General features: G+C 50.8%; 1 protein-coding gene across 1 annotated transcript in view; it reads right to left on the bottom strand.

Moving 5' to 3' along the window:
* TG (thyroglobulin) overlaps window positions 1-27702 on the bottom strand; it is a 111430-nt gene that overhangs the window by 30244 nt on the left and 53484 nt on the right. The window contains 9 exon segments of the mRNA XM_061568933.1: window positions 608-804; window positions 1923-2082; window positions 3153-3240; window positions 4431-4647; window positions 10338-10505; window positions 14722-14868; window positions 15072-15137; window positions 15780-15923; window positions 17569-17648. Coding sequence (XP_061424917.1) covers window positions 608-804; window positions 1923-2082; window positions 3153-3240; window positions 4431-4647; window positions 10338-10505; window positions 14722-14868; window positions 15072-15137; window positions 15780-15923; window positions 17569-17648 — 1267 coding nt within the window.

Genomic DNA, 27702 nt, shown 5'->3' with positions numbered 1-27702 from the left:
ATATCCTTCAAAACAAGGCCTTGCTTAATTCCTCACTGAATATTTTCCAGTTTGCTAGGCGCAGCACTAGTAGCCAGAACCATAGCAGCAAGCGGCGTACTGGATGCAGTGTGCTGGGAAACGACATATTTTACGCATCACCAACCTAGACAGACCTGCCTCAAATTAAGCCTGTTTATAATTATATTACCACACGGGGTGGGGTGAAGTGTGGGTACTTCCATGTCTTCCAAGATGTCTGGCCAGCGCGGAAGAGTAGGCAAAATACCTTCTGGAGGAGCTCTCTAGAGCTCCCTGGAGTGGAGAAGCCCTTCTACGAGCAGCAGTGTGAGCAAGCAATTGCAGGGCTGCACCTTAACCCTTTAAAGCCAACAGACAACCTATTGAGATGACAAGTCTGGAGTCTGGAAATAAATAATAATAATTATGAAAAAGTGTCTCTTGTCGTTCTAACCCACAAGACTTGTAAACTCGCAACGGGACACTTGAGCTGATTAGACGCGGCCCAGCGACGTCCGCCAGAAGTGGCCGTGGACAGCTGCGGGCTCTGTGCCACGTGGGGGGGGGGGGGGGGGGGGGGGGAGCGCTCGCGGGCGTGCCGGCGTACCATGAGGATGGCGCGCTGGAACAGGCCTCGGCTGCCCGGGGCCACCAGGTGCAGCCCCACGTTGTCCGCACTGCTTCGGTCGCCAGCGACCGTCACGGCACCGGCCGAGCCGCCGAAGAGCGCCGCGTGGTCCCGAACCCAGCGCAGGGCGGCTTGCTGGTCCAGGAGGCCCCAGTTGCCGGCCGCTGCCTCGTCCCCTGGAGAGCGAGCGGGGCGAGCGGGCAGGTTACGGCTCCGACTGTCATCATCGCAGCCCCTTGGGCTTCAAATGTGCCTTTGCAAGTTTACAAACTCAACGGGTGTAAGAATATTTCCGAGAATATGGACATAAACTAAACAAATCTTTTTATTAAATGTTACCAGGTAAAGCCCACTGAGCTATATAGTTATTTGTCAGAAGCGACTTGACCACAAATAGCTCAACGAAGTGGCTTATCATTATGTGGACATTTATAGCAGCCAAATACTCTACACGGATTTTTCTAAATGTGGAGAAAAAAACCAGAGGACCCATACAAAAATCCACACGCCCACAGGGAGAACATGCAAACTCTAAATATACAACAGGCGTCAGGGTCGGGATCGAACCCACGACTTCCTGTATACCAGGACGAAGAAGTAAACATCTCGCCACCATGGCGCCCAAATCAGTTCATGTAGATGATCCAGGCCGGCACTGGGGGGATGATGGAGCGCGTCCTGCACCACCAAATGTCCCTGTGACAACACTCACGATCACTCTCCTGCTGAGTGGTGAATCACCATTATGGTGGCCCCCTGCACACAACGGCTCAACTGCCCCCCCCCCCATGGGATGATGATGAGGATGTTGAGGATGCTCTCGAACAATAAAGTATGGCAAATAATGATGATGTTGGTTGAATGATAATAAGGATTATCAGCTACGATGAAGTACATGTATTATTTATGATGATGATGCCGAGTAACATTTAAGATGCTGCAAAACTTGATGCTGACAATGATGACGTTGGAGATGATAATAATAATTTCAGAACTTTGTCAATCCACTGCTGGATGATAGCATCCCCGCGCATTGTTGGTCACAGATCTGATCGTCTTTCACCACACCGGTTAGTGCGAGTACAAGTGACGCACAGCGTCACCGCGTCGTCTAGACACGTCTCGACTCACTCACTGCGTGCGGTGACATCAGCGGCGTGCGTCAGCTGCTGCAGTGGAAAAACCAAACTGGCACCTCGTGGGCCGCAACCGGGCTGGCTCGGCACGGGCACGCCGGTGGCCGTGCCAGTCGAAGCCGGCGAGGGAGAGCGGAGGGAAGGGGTCAAAACCTTACCGGTGCTCAGGAAGCCGAAGAGGCCGAGGCGGTAGTTGGCTGTGACCACGATAATGTCGCCCAGGGCGGCGAGGTAGGAGGGATCCAGGGGGCCCTGAGCCGAGCCCCCGAAGGAGTTGTCTCCTCCGGGAAAGAACACGAGCACGGAGGCGTTGTGCGGCTGCTCGGAGAGAAGGGAGGAAAGCGCCGAGTGAAAGGCGTGAAACCCCCCGGCACACGGCGGGGCTGGATAGGACTTTCAAACGTCTTCCTTGGGAGGCCTCGGCATCGACACACCGGCACCACGGTCACTTATGTCGCTGCAAGAGCCTCTCACCGCGACAGACGCGACTGAGTGCGGGGAAATTCGAAATGCCATGAACTTCAAATGTCGGTTTGTGAAAGGCGATATTGGGATTCATATTTGTTATTTGGGTTAATGTAATTAATGATGGCTACGTTGGCTGGTGGAGGATCATACAACAGGAATTTGGTGAGATCATTATGTGGCCTAACCCAAAAATGTGTTATAAATTATAAAACTAAAAACTTTAATATTTTTCTTTTACCAGGTAAGGCCCATATAGCTCTTTTTCAGAAGCGACCTGGCTACAAATGAAAGCTCAACAAAGTGGGTTATCATTAGGAAATTTATAACAGCCAAATACTCAAAACGCATGTTTCTAAATGTGAAGGTAAAAATTGGAGGACCTGGAAAAAAATCCACACAATCACTGGGAGAACATGCAAACTCCAAATATACAGGCGTCACGGTAGGGATCAAACCCACGACCTCCTGCATACCAGGCGAGTAAGATAACATCTCGCCACCGTGTTGCCAGGTCAAAAATGCTCCCCTCTAGTAACCGATTAGTGTGGTTAAGATCCTCGCAGTGATAGATAAATGTAATTTGCAGGGCGTTTCGAAGTGGCAGGCGTCATGTGTGTTCGTGGAATATTAAATTCAATTTGTATAAAAGCCAGGCCTGTTATACAAATACGTTCTACTGCTGAATAAAGGCATGCCAGATCTACCCAGGATAACGTGGATTATCTGATTGTATGTCACCAGGCTGGTCAGTGCAGGCTGGCGAAGAGGAGGGTGGGCCAGGCCCGGTTCGGATATCACTCGAGACTCGCGTTAGCCACTACCGGGAATACAACTCATCGGCGGGTTCATGTCGCAATGCGAGAGGCGCTGCGCCGCCACTCCACTCTGACTGTGCCGGCGTGGGGAGGCCTTCATCTCACCTTGACCTTGGGGACAAAGATGTTGAGGTAGAGACAATCTTCAGACAGGGAGGTGCCTCGCTGACCGTCTGGCTGGAGACAGTCCGGCCTAGTCCCACCCAGCAAGGTGTCAGTACACTTTGGTTTTTTGTTAATAACATGACGCGCCGGGCGTAATTGTCCATTTGTAACCCTGAGAAGGGCACTTCGAGCCTGGGTGTCTCCAGTAATGAAGAGTACACCTGCAATCGACCGTTCGTTCGTCAGGAGGTGCGGACACTTGGCCCTGAACCTCCGCTCTCAACGTCCGCACGGCGGGTGTGGGAAAGGACGGAGGCATGCGGGAGACGCACGGAACGTCAACGCTAAATATTTAATTTCTTGAAATATTTATTCAAGAAATGAATACACCCCCAAGAGGCCTTTATTTTAGCCTCTACACACATTTTATTTTATTAATAGTTTTAAAAAAATGTTTTTGCACGGAATATTTTCAATTGCGCCAATGCTACCTCATGCGCTACTCTTTCACAGCATTTGGCCTGAAATCCTGGATCGCAGTTCAGGAAAAAGTTTTGGAAACAGCAATGTCCAGAGGCATCATAAATTACAAAATCGGTACAAGATTTGTTTCTAATGCACCACAGATTCATGTGTTTTGGAAGCACTGAATCAAATGAATGAGTAATTTGCAAAAAAACATTTTAATTCATTTTAACTGCAAAATTTGAATTTCGTTGACATGCCAAAACTTAGAGTGTCATGTATATTATCAGAGGGAAGGAAGTTATTCAGATGGTTCCAATGTTTCAGATATTCATGTCTTTATCCATAGGTAATGCTGGCTGCTCAGTGTTACCCTAAGAAGGTAAAGGTGCAGGACTGTACTTGAGCGCCCATGCTACTGCTGGTGGAAGGGCCTCTACTAAAGGGAGCTTAATAGAGCCCTTGGCCTACTCTTTCACGCTGGCTGGACTTCTAATAAAAGGCGGATGCAACCACACTTTAACCCACCACATGTAATTTGCCAATAGACCAATCGCAACGGATCAATTTAAACTGATCGGTGTACAGAGGTGGGCGGATTTCAAGAAACTTGCACCATTGTTACAACTGCCGCACCGGGAGATCAAATCCAATTGTACTGGTCACCTCTGGATAACGATTACATCGATGCAATTCCACACCCGTTAATTTGCAATGCCCTGGACAGCACGTACAACAGCTCATAAACCACTGACACTCCCAAAAAAAACGACATTTGGAATATTCCAATTAGAAACATATTCGGCGGCGTACATGTAGCGGTCTGCGTCCCACGTCTCGTTGACGGCGAGCGGCCGCGGGGGCTGCGGGCCACTGAAGCGGTTGGCGTCCAGCGGAGGCGCGGCATAGGGGACGCCGAGGAAGACGTCGACCACCTTCACCTGGGAGTCCACCTCCACCGTGCGGGAGGTCCCCTGGAGCTGCCCAGAGCCCAGCGGCACCGTCGGCCTCATGGGGCCCTGGCCGCCCCCTGGGGAGGGAGATGGCACAGCGCTCGCAACTTGAAACGCTTTCCAGCACGAACCTCGGGTTCGAACTGTTCTTCTCCACTAGCATATCCAAGCAGTGTCAGCGTAGGCATCTCACAACAACTAACTCACAGCCACGACTTGCCTTGCTCTTATTTTTATATTTAAACAACTATAGATTGTATTTTTTTATATTTGGGTTAGAACGCGTAAATATATAAATGTATCGTTAAAACCCGTCACCACCCGACACAGCCAACTAGTAAGGGTTGTCACGTAAACAGAACGTGGCCAAGCCACAACATTTACAATCTGAGTACGACGTTTCGCCAGTAATTACAACTTGCTTCATCAGGCGACAGTCAGATTTGTGGAGAGGCCTAACTGTTTCGTTCCTTATATGAAGGCGTAGATGTGGAGACCACGCTTCTACACTCTTGCGCAAAGTGTGAGGGGGGGGATTAATGAGTCAACGTACATGATGCATGTGCATTATGCGAGCCCTTTGAACTTGCCCTTCCTGTCTATTGTGTGTATTAAAATAGCCATACTAACAGTAATCCCTATTGAAGTATGCTGCCCTTTGTAGGCATGCATTTAAATAATGTATTATTTGATGATTCGCTTCCACGCAGCACTAAGGCGGTAGCTATTCGAACGGTGAATTTTTTTTAATTTCTTTCAATTTCGATAGATTCTCTAATTAGTCTTGGCCAGTAGTAGCTAGTTTTGTACGCGTGTTCTCTTTTTCTCATTGTACAGGATATTCTATTTTTATGCTTGAATACTAATGTGATTGCGCTTTGGGCGCCACGTGTGTAGGCAAAAATCTAATTTACTTGATTCACAGAACAGGTGATTTCCCCGCTGGCTATTTGCCAAGCCGAGCAGAATTCAACCTGTGAAACTCAGGCCTCACAAGACATCTAAATCTGGCTCAAGCCCAAGTAAAACCAGGGGCAGGGTTACTAATTGTAATTGTGCACAGCTCTGGTCGTGCAGTGGAAAAACAACCGGGCCTCTCCTGCCCTGTGTTGGGCTGGCTCAGCACTGCCCTGACATGGCTCGGAAGTGCAGTGGAAAAAGAGGTAAAAATAGGTACAACTATAATTGTTGCAGGTGTCTCAGACGATTAACTATTTTTTCTAATCATAGCATCAGCAGCCATGATCTATCCACTGCCATTTCTCACAGTCTTGCAATGCAAAAATCCATTGAGAACCTGTGTAGTGAGTCACTTCGGAGACACTAGTTATGAGTCAACAACTGTTTATTCTACACAATATAACACCGTTACACACGGGACTACTATATGCCTTTCTCTTACTCACCGTTACACACGGGATAACTATACACGGGTAAGAGCAACCAACGTGCTGTCTGACCCACGACGTTGGGGACGAAGACGTAGCACCTCGGGTTCACTTCACCTGCAGACAGCCCCGATCAAAGATCGGAGCTTCCCTTTTATCTCTCTCGGCGCGGCCTAGGCCCGCCCTCAGCCGCGCCCCCTTCTGGAACGTTCCTGAAGGTACCAGGCTACCTTGCACGTGCCACCTGCTGGCTCCGCCCTTAACCACGCCCCCTTCAGGAACTCTGCAGAAGATTCTCGGCTACACTTCCCCACATTCCTCACCTCGGCCCATCACGTGGTTCACCCGAGGCCGGGGTGACTCGTCCTCAAATGCCCCCTTCCGCCAGCAGCCCTCACCACGCTCTCTATTGACCATTTACGTGGCATTCACTCACTGTGCTGGCGGAGCGGCTGCTATCCCCTACTCTGTCGGTAGGACTCATCAGCCTTTCTCTGCTAGCACCCAGTACCACGCACCCTAGCAACCCACTGTGTGGTACTGCATGGTGTGCTAGCCTCTACACCCATATTTCCTCATTCTACTATACTTAGCTCTACGCGCTGCAGTGATCCATTCTATATGACTACACCTGTACAAGACCTGATCTGGTACTCTGGTCTACCTCCCACATGTCAAAAAATTATTCATAGAATTAGCCAGACATCCCCATGCAGGACCCTCCTGAAATTGAATCTTGAGGCTCAGGAAGACTTTCCTATGCAAAAGTCATTATTATTATAATAATAAAGTTCATTCTAGGCATACAAATATGGAATTTCACGTGTCTGCATTGTTAAACGTAATTTATAACTCATGATCTTATGATTAATATGTCGCCTAAGGACAACCTTGAACTGGCTTGACACTAAATTCCAGGGCGGCTGTAAAAATGTCCGCGGTGAATTAGGAGTGTACTTCGAGTCAAATGAGTCAACTTTATTAAGACATCATTTGCACTTCGTCGACCTTCCCGTGGTATACACGTCGATGGTGACTGCTACATGGGGCAGACCGCTGGGCGACGAGGACAATCGATGAAGAAATACCGTTGTGATCGAGATAGGTCGGTAGGAAAGGATCCTAGACTTGTCGATATAAAAAAAAATACAATTTAAGAGTTACGGACACCGAGGGCAGTCAATGAGGTGCACAGACAGGTGGACGGTAGCAAAGGGCGTTGTTGTTAAGATCGTGAACTCGATGAAGGAAAAGCAATGTACCCGTTGCGGAAAGAAGAACGTTCCTGCAGTCCCTGCAGTCACGAAAGCTTTAAATCGAAAAAGAACGTTGTCATTTGGAGTGTAATACTTGCTTTCACATGCGGAGCAGAAATATGGACACAAAGAAACCGGAACAAAACTTTAAAAGTACGCACTGATGCATGGAGAGGTGCACACTGGGAATTACACAAGGGACAGAGAGAGAACAACACAAGGATCAGAGAGAAAGGAGTTCATAAAATCACATAGACTACCAAGACTCAAAGTTCAATACAGACAGATTCGCTTACTCCACCTCGTCACCCCAGCCAGGCTCTCGCCGATGTACTAACCAGGCACAGCCCTGCTGAACTTCTGAGGCCTAACAAGGTAGCGTCATTCACGGTGATTTATCGTAGGAATGCATTTCCTGTGTGGTCGTCAATCCCCTCCCTATGCCACAGATGTACAGCACAATGACGCACATAGAACTCGCTGGGAACTGAGACATGTGAAATAAACAAAACGGATATGTAAACACCGATAAAAATGTGTCATTTACACCATCGTGAACACATAGGTGACTGGGCGGAAAGAAAGCGCAAAGCTGCTTTAAACTTGGTGGGACTTGGCTGCGCTTTAGCAGCGAGCGGATGAACGCGATACGAAGAAGACAACGGCTGTCCGTAAAATAGGTCACACCGCTGTGCACAAACACTGCACCGGGGTGGGGGGGTCAGGGCGGACACGCCACATGTGCCGACACGCGACATGTGACATGTAACGACACGCAACATGTGATGCCACGTGACATATGACGACATGCGACACGTGACATGTGACGACACACTGCGGTGTGAACTATCTCATTGACAGTTATATTTGGTAAAGCGTTAGGCCGTCCCTTCCCAAAACATGATACAGCTTGTGAGCTATACAGGCAGAGCCCAGGGGGGTGCGGATATGTGGCCTGACCCCCAGCAGGACACAACCACGACTCTTCCGGAGAGAGAGGCCACCAAAAGCGGCAGGCATGCCATTCGCCGGCCACGGATATTTTCTCCAAGACTTTCGTATGCCCTGCGTCGCTCGGAAGAGCAGTTCTGCCATCTGCCAACGGAGCACCACCGCCACCACCAGCAGCAGCGGCGCGTTTCGGAGCCTACAGAAGCCGCTCGGTGTTTGTTCAGCTGAGGCCTGGAGGGTATGTGATAGTGTACATCAACACCCCAGGTTATAAAGTTACCGACTTGGCAAGACAGTAGGAATTCATCCTTCACGGGTTTGTCCCAAGGACAATGAGGTACCTTGTATGGGATTTTTTTCTCCTCCATATCGCAAACGCATACACGGTATAAAATTATACAAAGAAGATGAATTTAAGTGTCAAGCCATAGGTTATCTGCAAAGGGAGATTGGTCGCTCTTGCTGTGATCGTTGCATTTCTAAAATAAACAAAGGGCTATTCAAGCCGACATAACGTCGTGAGCTTCACAGATCTCTCCAACACATTTGTAACTGTCCAGACCTAAATGGCACATTCTGGGAAACCCACACAGAGTATTTTACAAGAACATCTTAGGGAAAATGCTGGCATTTCTCAAGGACTCTCAGGGTTTACAGTATTTTTCTATTTAAAACTAAGGTTCTGATGAAAAGTAAGTAAAACGAATAGCTTTCTTTAAAACATGTTGGAACTGTTAGACATGTTTTTTTTTCTTTTGCGGTGGAGTAAAGCATAATTTAATGCTGCAATGTCCGTGGAATGTTTTAACTTATTTTATAGAACACGTAAAGAACACGCACATGTATTTGATTGAGTTATCTTTGCAATGACAATGCAAGGAGACCAACGCTGGATAGAGTTCATGCAATTCTTGTCTTTACCGGCCTAGTCATGAGAACCCACGATCACAGTCACGCCAGCCCAGTCTTGTGACCTCTAACCTTCGAGCCATCTGGCCTCCTCCAATCAAAATTGCATTCTGGGATGAGCAGTGAGCCAGCACCACTGAGACCCTAGGTTCAAGTGCAGGTACAAGCGGTGGGTTGACATCTCCTTTTGAATTGAGGACGTGAGAGTATGTGAATTATAGATCCAAGACAGGAACGAGCTGGATTCAGCCTGCAGGCAAGGCAATGGGCTTCGCTTGATCGGTCCAAACAACGCGTGGCAGATGCGGCTACTTCAACCGCAATTGGAAAATGAAAGAGACAGCGTGTTGTGAATGTGGTGAAGTGCAACGCTGTTCGTCGCCCTCCTGCTCAAGGACGCATTGGGGCGGTGTTCACTTCCGGTCTATGGCGCTGAGCCAGTGGTGGGATTCCACATTCCTACAGCGGGAGCGAGTCTATCCACATGACAACCACCGGTGACTTCCTCACAATCTACTGGGCTGAGTCAACCCCCAAGCGAGATGTGAACTCGCACATGGCCAGTTCCTCTACCACTGCCCGTTGAATGCTCACACGGGAGGCACGAACGCTACGCGTCAACCATAAGACAAGTTTTCTGGGTTAGATCGCGTGAATATAAATGTGTCATTAAACCCACCACCACCTGACACAGACAATTAGTAAGGGTTGTTACTGGTACAGCGACATCGGTGTGTTGGAGAGCAAATCCACAACATTTACAATCTGAGTATGACGTTTTAGCAGTAATTGCAACTAGCTTCATCAGGCGACAGTCAGATTTGTGGAAAAAAATTCTCCGCTTCCGTTCCTTAAAGAGGGATAGATGTGATGGCGTCACGTGTGAGCCCTTCATGTGCGAAGAGGGAGGGGGGGATTAATGAATGCATATAAATGTGTCCATCATCTTGACACGTAGAATACAGAAGGTGGTAAGGTGTTCAAACACCAAATAGACACCGATCACAAGGCATCAAGTCTGCATTCCCCACACAGCAGGCTTGTGGTAAAACAATAAACAGCTTGTGTGGGGCATGCAGACTTGATGCTACACATCAAGCAACTCTTGGTGCCATAGAGTGGATCACCAGGCTCAACAAAGCATTTCTATGTTTTGCCATTTGTTTTTTTAAACGCCAAACGCAAGTAGAATAGGACGGAAGAAGAAGACGTAGGGAGACGCAGAAGGAATAAGAGGAAGGAATAAGAGGAAGGAAGAGCCACCTTTCTTGCGGTAGAGTCGTGCGGGCGGCTCGAGCACGCCGAGGCGGCAGTGGCGGCCCCCCCGAGCGCCGTGGCTGCAGGCGAGCGTCTCGGCGTGCAGCACGCAGCGTGTACGGTCCTCCAGGTGACGAACCCCCACGGACGCACACCACGGGCTCTGCTGGCACGCTGCGAGTAGGGAAACGGCGACCGTCAGGCTGGCGCTGCGGGCGACCCACGTGCACCGACACAGCGTCGTCGGTTCCAGCTGGATTATACGTACGTGCGTTGAACTTCTTTCGCGCCGTACGTAGCCGTCCGTGCTAATCGGAGGTGCGCGGGAAGGACAACAAACTAAACGCAAGAAAGATTGAGCGTTGGGTGGTTGATCATTGTCTGCTAACAGGTCTGGACATTCGACATGTCTATGGCAAGAGAAAGTCAACTACGATTCTAACTGCATATCGCGACATTGGTATAGTAGAAGGGCCTCCAATGGAGGGAGCTCTAGAGAGCCCCTATAAAGGGTATTTGGCCTACTCTTTTACACTGGCCAGACATCTTGGGAGAGGTAGGAATACTATACTTTACACGTGACCTGACCATCAACAATCCATTTATATAAATATCTATAAAGTCGTAGTTATATCTTTTGCAATGAAATATAAACAATTCTCAAAGGATGAAACTTTCACTCCACAATGTGCATACAAGCCCACTCGCTGATCTTCACAGTTTGAACAATGTCATGCACGTGTAAATGTTCCCTCTATGGCATGTGTTCTTCTTTCTGACTCTGTTTTTTGGGATGTATGTATATTGATCTTCTTTTGTACCGTACGTAGCCAACCGTGTTGATCGGAGGTGCGGGGGAAGGACAACAAACTTAACACAAAAAGCAGTTCTAAAGAAATTAGTTTTCAATCCAGATTTAAAAGTGCATACCTCCAGTGTCTTCACTACAAATAAACTCTTCTGTGTAATAACTGGGCTATTCTGACTGTCATTGCGCTAACGAGCATTCCATCCGATGACCTTAAACCAGGACAAGCTGCATGCCTCTAAAAAAAACCTCGCTCAGCCCCACACACATCACACAATTGCTTCGGGGCAATTCCTCACCACACCTGACAGCCAAAGACAAAAAAACTGTATAATACACAACCCACTGCTTAGCTAAATATATTCAAGAAACATCGCATGGAAACTATGCAGCAGGCATGAAAGGGCAGGGACGCACATAATGCCTCTCCACGGGGAAGACATTACCGGGCTCGCTTTCCTCCACCACCACCACGACGATGATGACGATGGGAGCACAAATTGTACGCAGCAGCGGTGCGATGCCGCGATGGCACCTGGGTGGGAGTGCCCGGGTTGCTCGCAGTGGCTCGCGCTCAGACATGAATCACTCTCTCCCCGGGCCCCTCCGACCTCCTTCCGGCCAGCAGCCGGCAGGAATGTGGCATCTCCGATTGCCTGCACGGCCGCCCGCCCGCTCACCCGCCCGCCTGCCCGCTCCCTAGCTCGCCGCCCGCCCGCCCGCTGTCACGGACGGCGTAACGTAAGAACTGTACGGCAAGTGCTTCCATTTATCACAATTTGCCTGAGAGCAATTGTGAAGTTTGCCTCGTGCCACGAGACAGAGAGAGGGATGGAGACCGCATTGGGCGTTCCGAAAATAGGAACCGTGGCAGTGTCCTGCCTCACAACCGCGCGGCCTGAAATATGTGTTTGCGTTCGCAACTCGGACGGGCTTTGATTGAGTATAATATTTAGATAGCTGCACGGTCCGCGAGAGACGGTACCAACCGCCGTCAATGATCGAGTCATTTGTTTATCTTTTCTATAACGTGCACATGTCAGGGTTAGGCAAATACTCCGAGGGATCTACTTTGGAGCCTAAATGCAACGTAAATAAAGCGCGACGTTGAATTATCTCCCGTTTATTTTAAAATCACATTTGTCTTACTCGGAGTGTGTGCCCTGAGCATTCTTTTTGGTTTTAGCAAACAATATTGGAATCTTGGCACGGCGCCCACAAGGCCACGTCTGATAGTGGCGGATGGGGGGGGGGCTCGGCATTGTTGCGTCAACAGAGCGGAGTGCAGATTCAAGAGCACGGGAAGCCGACGGGTGCCATCTCCGCTGCGCCCGCTGGCGTTGAGGTGCTCACGACGGCGACGAGACCGAGTGGCGGGCGGCGCCGCTTTCAAAACCTTTCACGAGTCGCAGACAACGGCGTCGCCGCTGCCCCACAATTCTCCTCCGGCTCCTCCGGTGACGTCAGGACGATGATAAATGGCAGTGATTAAGATTTTAAGATTGGCGCTAGAAAAATAATTAAAATTCCCCATCCCCCCCCCCCCAAACAAAAAATTCGGTCAGAGTTTTAGAAGTTGAAAGGGGGGTGCCGTGGAGATTGAAATCATCAACGTGGGGCGCAAAAATGGGTTGCAGATCAGTGAGGAAAAACAAACATGCGATGGAAAGGTTTGGGAAGTGGCGTACGGCGAGCGATCTGTGTCCCCTGCGGTGGTGTCAGCCCTCGCTCCACTAAAAAATACACAATGACACCTGCCAAAAAAAAGTCCCGAGGTCTATTCCGCCCAGAGCACTTCCTCCAAAAGCCTCGATATATTTGTCTGCTCCTCGGCGCACTCGGAGCGTGCCGAGCCCCCCCCCCAGGCTGCACTGCGTCTTCTCTTCTCCCTTTGTGTTCTGGCTCCGGCAATCTTGACAAATTAATCCATCCACCGGCGAGCATATGGCAACGATTGGAGAGAATTTTTCGTTGCTTTTAGAAAATGTATATCGGGTTATCCGCCGGCGCGCGCAATTACGGGGGACCGCGTCTCAGCGTTAACGATATTCTTCACGCGGGGTCCGTGACGATCGCAGGGCTACGGGGAAGGACGACGTGGCTCTGACGCAGCCACGACATCGCCCGCGCCGAACGGAGATTAACCTTCGGATACGGAGAAATGTAAACAGAAAACATCCTCCGCGTGTGCGCGTGTGTGTGCACGTGTGTGTGTGCGTGTGTGTGTGCACGTGTGTGTGCGTGTGCACGTGTGTGTGCGTGTGCACGTGTGTGTGTGCGTGTGTGTGTGCGTGTGTGCGCGCGTGTGTGTGTGTGCACGTGTGTGTGCACGTGTGTGTGCATGTGTGTGTCCCACAGGGCCAGTCACTCCACACCTGCAGACAGCCCCCACACTGATGCGGGTGTGGAAGAAACCGGCCATCACTGAACGTGTGGCTACGGCATCAGACAATCTAAGATGGACTCATGGGGAGGGGGGGGGCAAATCTAAGTGATATTTTGCTCAATTGAGTATTGATACAGTGCTAATCTCCTGACAAAGTGGTACCCATTTTATAGACCCCAAAAGAATGGTGGGCAGAGTCAAACCGGGATGCGAGCCGCTCACTCTGCCGCTGAGCCACCAGATTGTAGAAGATGTCAAACTCTGCAGTGCCACTTAAGAATCAGAATATTGAAAGTATTGCTGGGGTAGGGCACACATAGCATACGATGTTATGGTCCTGCTGAAGATAATTATCCTAAATTAGAATATAAATAATAATCACCATCGTTGTCAACATCTCTGCTCTATCCACTGATGGATGAAATGTACCCCATTGTCATCACCTCCCATAACGGTCACGCAGGATGGTCTCAACGACATTACTCACGGTGATGTGAGGATTGGACAGAAATTGCAAAAATATTAACCGTCACCGATCCTCTGATGCCATCGTAATGACATCAAACAGGAGTGCATGCTGCAGACTCCCCGACTCCCATTCAGAATGCACAGGTAAGGGAAAAAGCTTTGCAGAGCACACACACACAGAGGGGGACATGGGAGGTGATGGGATGGACTGAGCAAGGGAAAGGAGAGAAAGAAAGCAACTTACTCACACACTCTCAAGCCCACTGACTCACTCACCTGCTCACTCGCCTACTCAATCATTCAACTGTGCCCTCACCCATCCAGTCAATCACTCATCTACCCACTCACTCACTCACCCACTCGCCAAGTCACTTCCTCACCGGCCTTCTCACTTATTGGACCACTCACCCACTCACTCAGCGACCTGCTCCCTCACTCATCCACTCACTCACCTATCCGCTCGCTCTCTAACTCACCTACCCACTCGCTCGCTCACCAACTCACTCATCTACCCACTCATTCACCTACACCCTCACCAACAGCACGGGGTTGAAGAGGAAGGTTCTGGAGAGAGAGATGTGAAAGCAGAGAAAGAGGAGTGGGGGGGGGGGGGACCCTGGCAGAGAGTCGCGTGGGGGAGCGAGCTCCAGCCGATGGGGGCGAAGGAGCTCAAACGGCGGCCACCAACAGAGGAGCAGCGGATTTGGTGGCCTGTCGGCGGGCCTTACCTGCCAGGCACCACTCGTCGGACGGCGGCGCCGCTCGCGGAGATCCCCCGGCTCCGGGCCCCAAGAGAACGACGACGTCAAAGGCCGAGATGGTCGGGTCGACCGCGGCCGTGGAGACGTCCAGGCAGTGGAAGCCGTCGGCGGCGCCTGCGGGGTCCGAGCGTGAGAGGTTTGCGGAGCGTAGAGACGGACTCGAGCGGTAGCGGCTCGTTCGCGCGACGGAGTGCGCCGCCGCGGACCTCCGGCACGAGCGTTGGCCGCGACCGACGAAATCGTGGAAGTGTTAGAGGCCAACCAAGAACGTGAGCAAGCAGCGGACCAGTGGCTGCACGCCGTGCCAAGCGCAGTACCTTTGGTCGGAGCTGGAGGAAGACTCACTGCAGGGCAGAGCTGTGCAGTCTGGGGGCTGGAACGTGCTGAGGGTGACACGATCATGATGAACGGCTAAAACGACGGCTGAAACACCGATGAATTAGAACACGTTCTAACGCTCGTGTGAGCATAAAATTAATGAATCAAACGTTCACGCGCACGGTGGTCTCCCATCCAAGCATTGTCCAGACTCAATCCTGCTTAGCTTCCAAGTCCTGACAGAATCGAGCGCGTCCTGGGAAATTTGGTGGTGAGGCATTCTGTGCGTGTTACCCGGTGCCAATGGCTATGCATGCCGATAATCCAGCACCGTGGATGCAGCGAGCGTTGGTGGATCACACAGACACACACTCGTGAATCTCCATACTTACCTGTGGGCATCAAGCTCGCAATCTCCTGACTTGCCAGGTTATGTCAATACAGCAAGTGGGTTAATTTATATCCGAACAAGCATTGAGTGTTACCCTCTCCGTACGCGCGTGCTCTCTGCTTTCCTCCCACGTATATGAACCCTTGTGTACTGAGTCGGCCAAACATTCCAATATAGCACCAAAGATCCTGGGCAATTATCGATGCCAGTTGTGATTACATTCCCACTTCTCTCCCTCTCTCAGAGTGCACGGGAACTGTGCGCACAAACAAACAGTAAAAGATGACGATGGTGACTGTAGAGTAAAGTGAATTACCCTGTGCCCTGTACCAGCCGAACAGGGAGCTCGCCGTGTCCACCCCGGGAGGGGGGCACCCAAACGTGGCGCCCACCGGCGACTCGCGACCGCAGAGTTGCACGCCAGGGCCCGTGTGCGTCGCACACTGCAGCAGCGCCTCCCCTGCGGCAGGCGCACAGCAGCACGTGGCGTCACACACAGCAGCACGTGGCGTCACACACAACAGCACGTGGCGTCACACACGGCAGCACGCGATGTCACACACAGCAGCACGTGGTGTCACACACGTCTCACGCAGTGTCACACACAGCAGTACGTGGCGTCACACACGTCACACACGGCATCACACACAACAGCACGTGGTGTCACACACAGCAGCACGCGATGTCACACACAGCAGTACGTGGCGTCACACACGTCACACACGGCATCACACACGGCAGCACGTGGTGTCACACACAGCAGCAGTGGCATCACACACAGCAGCAGTGGCATCACACACAGCAGCAGCGTCACACACAGCAGCAGTGGCATCACACACAGCAGCACGCGGCGTCACACACGTCACACGCGGCGTCACACACGTCACACGCGGCGTCACACACAGCAGCACGTGGCGTCACACACGTCACACGCGGCGTCACACACAGCAGCACGTGGCGTCACACACGTCACACACGGCATCACACACAGCAGCACGTGGCGTCACACACGTCACACGCGGCGTCACACACGTCACACGCGGCGTCACACACAGCAGCACGTGGCGTCACACACGTCACACACGGCATCACACACAGCAGCACATGGCGTCACACACAGTAGCACGCGGCATCACACACGTCACACGCGGCGTCACACACAGCAGCACGTGGCGTCACACACGTCACACGCGGCGTCACACACAGCAGCACGTGGCGTCACACACGTCACACGCGGCATCACACACGTCATACACGGCATCACACACGTCACACACGGCATCACACACAGTAGCACGCGGCGTCACACACGGCAGCACGCGGCGTCACGCACAGGGGTGCGTGGCGTCCAAGCACCACAATTGGGGTCCTGCGGTGGCGAGATGTTAACGACCTCGCCTGGTATACAGGAGGTCGTGTGTTCGGTCTTGACCCTGATGCCTGCTGCATATTTGGAGTTTGCATGTTCTGCTCCATGGTTGCTTTGAGTTTGGTCATTTGGTTTTTCCCTCCATAGAATGTTTGGCTGCTATACATTTCCACGTGATGAGCCACTTCATTAGCTATCATTTGTGGCCTTACTTGGTAAAATAAGAAAAATGTGTTCAGTTTTAGTTTAGTTCAATTGCTTGTTCGTGTCGCTTATGGGGGAAGGTTCTCCGCTAGTGGGGGATCTGGAGAGTCTTCTGATAGCCCCTCGAGGAGGGATTTGGTCTCTGATCTTCCAGGCTGGCCAGACTACTTGGAAGGGGGCTCCGTATCTTACAAAGAAGGGCCTTAAAGATGTAAGCCGCGACATCAAGATTGGTTAAAGACGTGTACGGGCTTTGAAATAATATTCTCCTTTCCCTGACATACTTCCCCATTGTTTTATCGGAACATCCATAAATGGATCACCTTGCATAATTAACACGCAGCATCTCCGCATAATTTGCCAACCGGAAATTCCCCGCGATCGGTTTCTGCCGTACGCCTGGAGACATCCCGAGAATCAATCTCGGGCCGAGTGCGGCTCTCGGCACTGCCGCTGCGCCTCCTCGCCGCGCGCTTCTCCGTGACCCTTGACCCCGAGCCGGCGTGGGTGCCCCCCGCGTGGGAAGTCGTACCACTGGAGAGCGAGCTCCGGAGGAAGGCGAAGCCCTCGCAGCACGGGTCCTCGTCGCACGTCCGCTCGCACCGCGAGAACCTGCCGGGCAAACACGCGCCCTTACCCACAGTGCCCTCCGCATGCTTTGTGGTTGAACCGCGTGTCGTCCGTCACACGGTATGATGATGTCAGTGGATGTCAGATTGTCAGCTGCCAGCAAAGTGGAGCGACACGCTGTGTCGAACAAATTGTGCAAAGAAACGATGCACGATGCATGCTGAGAATTACACTGAGAGACGGGAAGACGATCAGAGGGATCTGACAGCAATAACGAATTGGGACATCGTACTGACTGCAAAGAAAGGTGAGAAGGCTTGTGCAGGACGCATCACTCGAAGGGACGCCAATTAATGGAGTGTGCAAGACAGACTGTGGCAAAGCGGGACCATAAGAGGCAGCACTTTCGTGGGGAGGCATTCATCCAGCAGTGGATAGATTATGGCTGATGATGATGAATAATGTAATTGAATACATCGTGCAAACACAATACCCGCTTTTGTCTCCCCACCGCTGATGTTGCACATTCATTTAAGGCTGATTTGACCTAGAGCAGCCTCAGGACCGGTTCAAATATTCACCACTGTTATTGGTCGTGAGCGGGAATTGAACTTGGGTGGCACAGTGATTAGCGCATGGTGCGCACAGTGATTAGCGCATGGTGCGCTAATCACTGTGCCACTGCTCCGTACGATTGTAAGACAAATATCCCCCTGATAGCCTTAACAGACTGTTGGGGCAAGTGCTGTTAGCGAGCACCTATGAAGGCCTGAACGGCACACGAGGGGTGGGTGGCCAGCACCACGCCCGGCCGCCTTTGTCTTCCTAGTGCTGATGTTTTTAGGCACTGCACCAGGTACTCATTTGAGGCTGAGTCGACCTAGGGGAGGCCCAGGACCGGTTCAGATAATCGAACCCGGGTCGCCAGGTTCGTAGCGCAGCATAGTGCTAGCCGCTACACTACCGCTCCCCACAATTGTAAGCACACACACAATCACAATCAGACACAATTACACGTCAGTTGGCTGCGAGCAGAAAGCTGCAGCAGCCACAATTAGCTGTTCTGTTTTGTTAAAGCGGTTTAAACGAATGACTTTGTGCCAAACGCAACATCGACCCTGATGGATTGCCTTTGCTTTGTCATTTTGCCAAAGAAACAATGTTGGTACAAAGTACTGTATCCAGTTTATGTTTTTAAAAATAAAGTTTATGAACACTGAGTTTACCCCTCAAATTGTAATAATAGTAACAGGCATCTTGTTAAACAAAATATTCTAAACTCGATATTTAACAGCACACACCGTTAATAATTTCCTAATGTATCGATTCAACAAAACAGTTTGTGATTTAAAAACATGTGGGAACGACCTCCTCTCACTGAGCCAGTTTGTGGAAATTCCTCATTCCTCTGGCAGGGGCTGCGTCTATCCATAGTACTGTCGACTTCCCCACAAAGTGGCACTCATTTACCCAACCCGGATGGATGATGGGCAGAGGCAACCCACAATGAGGAATTGCCAGCGTGCGAGTGTGCGCCGTGCCGCCTTACACGCAGGGTGGAGCAAGGGGAGTGAACGATTAGCATTCAGAAGGGTGTCAGGCCTTGACCGTGAGCGCAGAGCAAGAACCAAGCTGGTCGTGATGCATTCCATCTGTCCGCACGTTGGCTGCGATAAAAACCGCGGCCCGAGGGCTGGTAATGAATCGGCGCGCGTACAAGCGCTCGTTTGTAGTTGGCGCACAAAGAGCCAGGGGCGCTCCCGCGTGTGAACACGGACGGAGTGAGCACACACGCACACGTACGCACACACACATTCACGCACACACACATGCACACACACACATTCACGCACACATGCACACATGCATGCACGCGAGCACACATGCACGCACACACACATGCACGCGAGCACACACGCACACATGCACACATGCATGCATGCGAGCACGCACGCACACGTACGCACACACATGCACGCGAGCACACAAGCACGCACACATGCACACATGCATGCACGCGAGCACACACACGTGCACGCACACACACATGCACGCGAGCACACACGCACGCACACATGCACACACACATGCACGCGAGCACACACACATGCACGCAAACACACATGCACGCACACACACATCCACGCACACACACACGCGAGCACTCATGCACGCGCGTGCAGCTCCACGCGCGGTCCAGACGGGCCGACGGGCGTGCGGTGATCGCAAGCGAAAATCCGCCAAGTTACCATGAGGAGGTAAAGGTGCAGCCCAGCAATTTCTTGATTACACCGCTGCAGACGGAAAGCCACCCACGAAAGAGAGAGAGAGAGAGAGAGGCCCTTCAGAGGGTTATTGCCATAATCATCGTCAGCAGCCATGGTCAATCCACTGGTGGACGAAGGCCACCCCAAGTTACCCCACACCTAGCACCCGCACACGAACTTACATCCTCTCGGGGATTATCAGCTTGCGTGCAGGTGTGGAAGTACAGTACCCACACTTCACCCCACCTAACACGACCTGCTGATTGACGAATGGTGGCATGCCCATTCATACTCCTTGTGTGGATAGAGGTCGAGTGGGGGGGGGAGGGGGGGTAGGTGGGAGGTGGGGGGAGCGGGGATGTAGCCGGGCGGTGGCGGCTACGCCTCCGCACGTGGCTGCATGTCACCGCGCACGGTGGCGGCAGCAGCGATAGTTGGTGGATCACGGCACAAGTGTCGTGAAACTCCCTTCCCGTGGGCGTCGAGGTGCCACATACCCCGGCTCGCCAGGAGAAGGCGGTACAGCAAGCGGACTTATCGCCACCTGTTTTCATCTGTACGGGGATCGAGCGTTGCCCTCTCGTGCGCGTGGGGTTTCCTCCAGGCACCAGGTTTCCTCCCACGTGTATAATAAAACACTCATCGGGAACTGGCTAAAAACAGCTTGAAATAAAACCCCGTGCAGGATGCTCCTGCAAAAAGTGTCGTACAACTCATCGCGTCTCTCCTGCACAATTATTACTATTGGAAGAAACCTGCACTTTCGTTTCATCTGCCGCGCAGGGAGATGGAATGGAACCGGCGAGCTCTGGATCGCAAGTCCAGGGCGCTCACCATTCCACCACTGCAGCAGCAACTAAGTTACCATAACAAAGCACAAACACGCGTCCTAGCAGAAACGTTTTAGCCAGTGCAAGAGCACAAAAATTTACAGAAGATACTGTTACGCGTTAAGCATTTGAGAAACCATTATTCATTCTGTTGGTATAGTAACCGAATTAAAAACCTCATCAGAATGTAAATAGAGCTCACACTGAGAGAAGATGAAATACCATTACAGATGTTTGGCTTCTCTGAGCCACTTCCGCAGACAAGGGATGGCAATAATCACGTTTATTGAGTTACAACTTGACCTCATCAACGAGCGGCCGCTGAAACCATCTTACATTCCACACAGACGAATGAAAGCCTCACAATCCTCACGGTGAACAGGTGGCGGGATGGCAGAGGGCTCTCCGTGCCGACAATCGCAGCGCCCTGCATGAGGAATCACAGGCTGCCCTGCTGTAATGGCCAGCACACTGGACTTGCAATCCAGAGGTCACCGGTTCGAGTCGATCTCGCAGTGAGGCGGTTAAATAATGCTGCAGGTTTCCTTAATCCGCCACCACCGCTGTGCGCCCAGCGGTATACATCTATACGGCGCAGGTAGGCGATCGGCAGATTAGTAGCGTGTGGTGGGGTAAAGCGTGGGTACTCCCCACGTGTTTCAAGGCGTACGGCCGGCGTCTAAGAGTAGGCTAAAATAGAAAACTCGTGGAATGAGAAATTAATTGTAGGTTCAGTAGACAGACGCAGAATGCGACGGCTCAAGGCGTGACAAACGCGCGCGGAGATATTATCTCGAATAATTAATAAGGCAAGCAAAAATTTTATACGTAGGCTTTCACGACCAATATCATCCATAAGAGGTTTTTGGGGTTAGATCGCGTAAATATATAAATGTGTCGTTAAACCCGTCACCACCATCTACGCCTCTATATAAGGAACGAAACAGGTGGACTTCACAAATCTGGCTGTCGCCTGATGAAGCTAGTTGTAATTACTGGCGAAACGTCATCCTCAGATTGTAAATGTTGTGGCTTGGCTCTCCAACACACTGGTGTGCTGTACTAGTGACGAATTGGCACTTTCCGCTTACATGACAACCCTTTCTAGTTGTCTGTGTCGGGTGGTGGCGGGTTTAACGACACATTTATATATTTACGCGATCTGACCCACGGACTACTTCCGCCACCCCGGCATTGACCGTCTCTGGGAAGAGCCGCTGTGGAGCGTGACAGCAGCCACGAGGTACGGCGAACCACGGCGGCACGGCCCAGCGGCTCGAGCGTGAGATGCGCCCGCCGCGGGCACGAGGGCCAAGGCAAACAGGGCGCTGCTGCAGCCAGCACGGCGCAGCGAGGCAACTTGGATGTGAACTGCTGGTGAGAGCGATGGAATTCGCAGTGAAAATAAACAGCGTCGATCCCCGAGACGGTTCTCGATGCGCGCTTCAGTCCCTGGCGTCTGCTCATGTTCCAGGTAGCAGCCAGAATGGAGCTTTCATTTTGCACTTAGGCTCTCTGCCTTCTGGGTTTATACATTTTGCTGCGTATATATTTATGTACAGTGGGATGGAGTTGTGTGTGTAGAGTGGTGAGCGCGCTGTGCTATGAACCACTGGTGTGCTACTGGCGTGTTACTGGTGTGGCACTGAGAGCAAGGAAGGGGAAATTTCCTCCAGATATTTGGCAATCCATTACCATTCCAACTCTATTAGGTGATGAGGGATGAGTTGGGAAAACGTTTTGTTTTTTATATACATAAAGGGTGCAATAAAAAATAGTTTGGAAATATTGATTGCTCTTGTGTAAAATCATGTCCAGCCCTGTACCAATCCACTGCTGGATGAAGGCCTCCCTCTGCTGGGTCGGTGATAGTGGTCATTTGATCATATTTCACTGTGCTGATCAGTGCGGGTTGGTGACGGAAGAGGCCAGGATGGGTTCAAATATCACTCATCACTGATGTTGGCTGTTGCGGCGAGGTTCAGAGCGTGGTGCGTTAATGGTGCATTCATTTTTCTCCAGCTGTAGGTTTCCTTTTCATCTCTTTCTTGAGTGTTCATCAATTTGTTCATCATCCATGCGTCCATCTGTCAACCAACCCGTAAGTATAAATTTTACGAATTACTCAATCAATAGAGAGAAGTTAAAGCCACTTGAACTGCAATCAAGATGCTTGTGGTTCTACGCATACAATGACTAAATAATGTGCCACTAGAGTTGTGATATTTTATCACGCCACGATGGGATAATTGGTAACAAATGCACGCACCGTATTCTTGAGCATTATCCCAAGAAGGCAATCATCGTCCAGGGTGGTCTAGTGAACTTGTGAACATTTCGCTCAAAACGCCGAATATATATTTTTCCTGATTCCAAAACGCATCCTAAATTCTACCTTTGCTTTTTACCTGTCCGCCGTTCTCTCCTCACTTTTTTGCACCCTCGAATATTCATTCATTCCATTGTTGAATCAACATCGAGCGCTACCAAGAGTTCAACTCATATTTGCGTTGGAGGAATTTTCCACTTTCCACATCGCGCGCGGGGTTGGGGCACGCTTGGCGCGCGGCAGCCCCCGCTCCCAGTCAGAACAAGAAGTAGCTGGCCCCAGACGGAATTCCTCCCTCCCACCAGGCCGCCGATTTTGCCAGAGGGCAGGCCAGAGCCCGGAATGTCTGAGCTCCGCGCGGGCGATCATCTGCCCCCGCTCGCCGCTCGCTCTTAAGCGCGCAGCGATGCCCAGCGGGAGTGGGGGGTCAAAATGGGCACTTTTACCAGAGGCCTCGCACAGAAGAGGGCCCCACAATGAGGCTGTGGGATGGGGGAGCGAGGGACCTCACGTGGCCTCGCGTGGCCTCCGAGCTCCTCTGGGGGGCCCCGATAGGCCAGGACGAGCATCGCTGCGGCGTCCCAGCACGTCTCGTCTAGACGCTTGTTAGCCGGCAAATGGCTTCAGCTGATGTGCGGCGGATCGCTTCAATGCCTCTGGTTGAGTCTGCGATTCCAACCGCTCACACGGTGGTTCATGGCGGCGTCGGCGATGATCCCGTTGCTGGTTGGGCAACGGATCCCAGCGCTTTCCTTGAATTTTAGGCACAATAAATTATAATAAAACACAGGAGGGTAATCAGAGGGCACTGGTTGAGAGAGAGTGTGCCCAGAGTTTACATCCTTGCCATTAAGAATGGTCAGCGCTGTTTGTATGATGCCGAACAAGATGATGGAGGAATTTGGCAAGGGAATGAAAACACACTTTTTTTAAACCACAAACCCGTGTCGCCGACGCGCCGCCACGCTTGTTGAATCGCCCATTGTGGCACGGAGCCGTTTTTAAAAGTCTGCCCACTGCTCAGAACGTGATAAAGTGTAGCCTTTGTCTGCCCTGCAGTGATGATCATTACTGTCCTTTGCTTCATGTGCATATCAGATCATCTCCATGTGCCATTGCGCTCCGGATTTTGCCGTTGCAGCCCCAACGTTTCGGAACAACCTTGTTTCTTCCCTTACAAAAAATATCTTTCAACAGAAGAATAGGGCCAGATACAGCAGCCACATTTGGAACTGCGATTTGAAACCCTGAGCCTTACCCATGGTGTTGATAATTAAATTATAAAGCAAAATGTAATCGAAAGACCGTATCGTGTTGGTGTGGTCTTGGCTTGTTGTTTTGTTTGTATGAAACTTGCTGACCCACCCCTACTGGACAACTGTGAAAAAGAGCTTCACGGCTCCAGTCTAAACAAGGATTCTGATTCTGGCTCCCCTGGCATCCTCCCAAACGATGGGATTGAGTATTGAGGGGCGCCTGGTTCTGCGTGCACTGCGCGGGTTTTCTGCGGCCGTGTCGTACTTTTTTTTCGCTCAAATCGCGGTTGCTGAGCACTGGCTCAAAGGATGAGGACGTGAAGCGGCACAGCAACATGCAGCAGCGCTGTACAACATTCAAGAACTTTGTAGGGGAGGCGATGGGAGGACATTTTCAAAGTTGAGCAGAGCGGTGGTTGAACACAGGGTGGATAAGTTGCAACAGTCAGCGCCAATGTGAATTGGTGAGTGCCGGAGCACTCTCCAATGGTTGTACCGCGTCTTATTTAGCCGCGAGATTCTTCAGAAAAAGAATTGAGCATCAAGAACCAGCAGTAGCAGCAGCAAGTGGGAGCGCTCTATGACGGAGGGAGCAACTTAATTCAGTTTCGGGGGTAGCTCCCAGCACGTAGATCGAAACGTCAGACATCGCGCTGAACAAAAACCGGCAGTAGAACTTGAAAACACGTCGGAGGGTTTAATGTAATCGTTCGCAGAGAGAACGATCACACCGGGTCACGTGCAACACAGATGTGGAGCCGAGGCTTGTTTTCAAGAGCGGCTTTTTGTTGTTATTGTTTCTGAAGGCGTCACCGGAGCGCACACAACCAAACACAGGCTGCGGGTGCAGCAGGTATCTACGAAGCCAAACAATCATCGCCTCAGTCATTTCCTGCCCCGGCACATGCCGACGGTCCAGCAGGACGCACGGCCGCGATCAATGAAACGCAAGTGAATGTTCGTGAATGCGCACGAAGGTCCATCCGTGCCCCTTGAACAAATCAACTCGCTCGGAATGCGCCCGGAATCGTGAAAGAGCTCAGAAGCTAAAGCGGGAGTCGAGCCTTGATAGTGCTTTGATGGGAGACCAACCGTGCGTCGCGGGTGTTATAGGCCGTGAGGCTACGTGGTGCTGCACGCCTTCACCAACCCGCAACTGACTATGGTCAATATTCTTAGGTTTTTTCGGTAAAGTCACGTAGGTAAAAAATTTAAATTAATAAAAGTAAAATAAAATTAAAATCACTACGTTTATTAATTTAAATTTTTTACCTACGTGACTTTGCCGAAAAAACCTAAGAATATGAATCCTTGCAGTCACGAAAGCTTCAAATCTAGAATTAGACTATGGTCAAATAACGCGCACGACCCACGTGCAGAGGCCCTCGTCCGCCATGTGCGAAAAGGAAAATGGAATTGGGAAAAAAAAAAATTGGAAGCATTTTAAGCCTCTCGTGCGTGAATTATGGAAAGCCAAACCAATATTTTATTCATATTTTTTGGTGTAATGCGATTTTAGCAGTTAACGGGAGACCTCACATGTGCTTAAAATGCTTCCATAATTTCACAGTAATTTGAGAAATCGTAACAGTCAACCAGGGAGGATGCGTGAGAGGGTAAAATCTGCGGCTAATGATATGCAAGTAAATTAGCGGTAGAGTGACATTAGGTCAGAGGGCCAAATTATGTCTAAGCGTTTGAGTAACACCCACGGCAGTCATCGCACACTGCCTGTGGGCCTGAGTGACCTTTGAACAATTCTGTAAAAAGTCTGCGCAAGCAATTTGGTTGAAATAGTCTGACCTTTACAAATAGGGCCACGTGGCCCACACTGCCCTAATATCTGGTTTCAATAGGCTGGAATTAAAATGCAGAGTCTCCATGCCACCCACGACTAAAAGCACTTTCTGTTTTGAAAGTACTTTCTTTGAAGGCTGTTTATTTATTTTACACATCTTATAAGACAAGGCGATCACGAACACACTTTCTGTCACAGATGGGCACGGTCTGCTAGCAGCATGTGGTCTCAGACAATTAAATTATTTTTTCTAATTTGGCCAATTGGATCATGACGCTGGCACACATGGCCTACTCGCTCCCGAATAGCATCACGGGATCTTTAGCATCCATTGTGACGCAAGTGGCATAAACCGTGTTCTCCAGACTATAAGACGCTCAGGACAGTAGACGCAACCCAAACTTGCGCGGATAAAAGTTTTACAATTAAAGTTACACACAAACACAGCTACCGGAATATATTATGCCACCCCTTCAACATTTTCTTTGAAATACAGGGAAAAAAACTGCACCTAAAATAATCCCTAGATTACAGTATTTAATATTAATACCACTGTGATATTAACCAGGGTGGCCACTTGATTTCAACCGTAGAATCTCTGCAACGGGCAGCAAAGGCGCTACCGGCTCGATCTGCTGCCACCAAAAACCATAAAGTTTGTTTGCACTGCACCCAACGCGAACAACTTTCAATAAAATCGAGAATAAAGTGTGTTGACAAAGAAAACAAAAACAACCCCAAGTGCTCGCGTATCAAAGCAGCATGAGGGGAGCAATCTCTGCGCTAGAGCCACTTGCCCCAGTGTCCCGCTCAGCGTCCCCGCGCTTCGCTGCGAATGTAAATGCGTTTTTGCGCGCGCGCCGCACGTTCACGCGAAGGGCCTCGCCGATTGTACCGGGGGTCGGCTGCGTGCGCCGCACGCTTGATTTAGTGTAGCTAAGGAGCGGCGCTCGGGGTTGCAAATGGTCCAGTGCTCGCTGCCTGGATACAGCGGCATGGACGGCGCATATCAATGCTCGCAGCGAGAAAATCACTCCGGCTTCCGCTGATGTGTTCAAACCAAGTGCTGCATACACATCCCATTGAGGCTCCTGCGTTTTTGCATTTGGAGTTGGGGCTGAAGCACAAAGAGCAAAAAAAACTCGACACGTTTGTCAATAACACTCTGGCCTTAAAAGAAAAAATATATATAATAGACGACGTTTGGTGAAAAGGTCCTTCTTCATTGCTCGAGCCATTGCCTGTTTAATAAGTGGCTGCCACCAAATCACGCGGAATGCGCCAAATATCATCTGATCTCAGAAGCTAAGCAGGGTTGTCTGGACGGTGCTTTCATGGGTGACCGCCATCCACACCCGGTTGTCACAGGGGTTTTAAATTATCTTACAGGGAGAGGAGGCCCTGGATCTTTAGGAAACAAAAAAAAACCGAGCGTCTCTCAGCGATCAAAGCCGTTTAATTAGCCATACGCAACTCCGCATGGCAGGTCGCCCTTGTGCAGCATGAGCGCAGCGCGGGCTATTCAACGCACATTACGGCAATCGTGAGCATTTGCAGGCAGCAAGCGAGTGTACAGTTCATTGGGTAACGTGGTGCCTTGCCAAGTCTCCATTCAT

Source organism: Lethenteron reissneri, chromosome 42 (genome assembly GCF_015708825.2).
Source record: "Lethenteron reissneri isolate LAM-NWPU_2019-01 chromosome 42, ASM1570882v1, whole genome shotgun sequence".
In the NCBI taxonomy this organism is placed as follows: domain Eukaryota; kingdom Metazoa; phylum Chordata; class Hyperoartia; order Petromyzontiformes; family Petromyzontidae; genus Lethenteron; species Lethenteron reissneri.
Note: the sequence above shows the minus strand (reverse complement) of the source record. Positions and strands in the feature narration are given on the sequence as shown.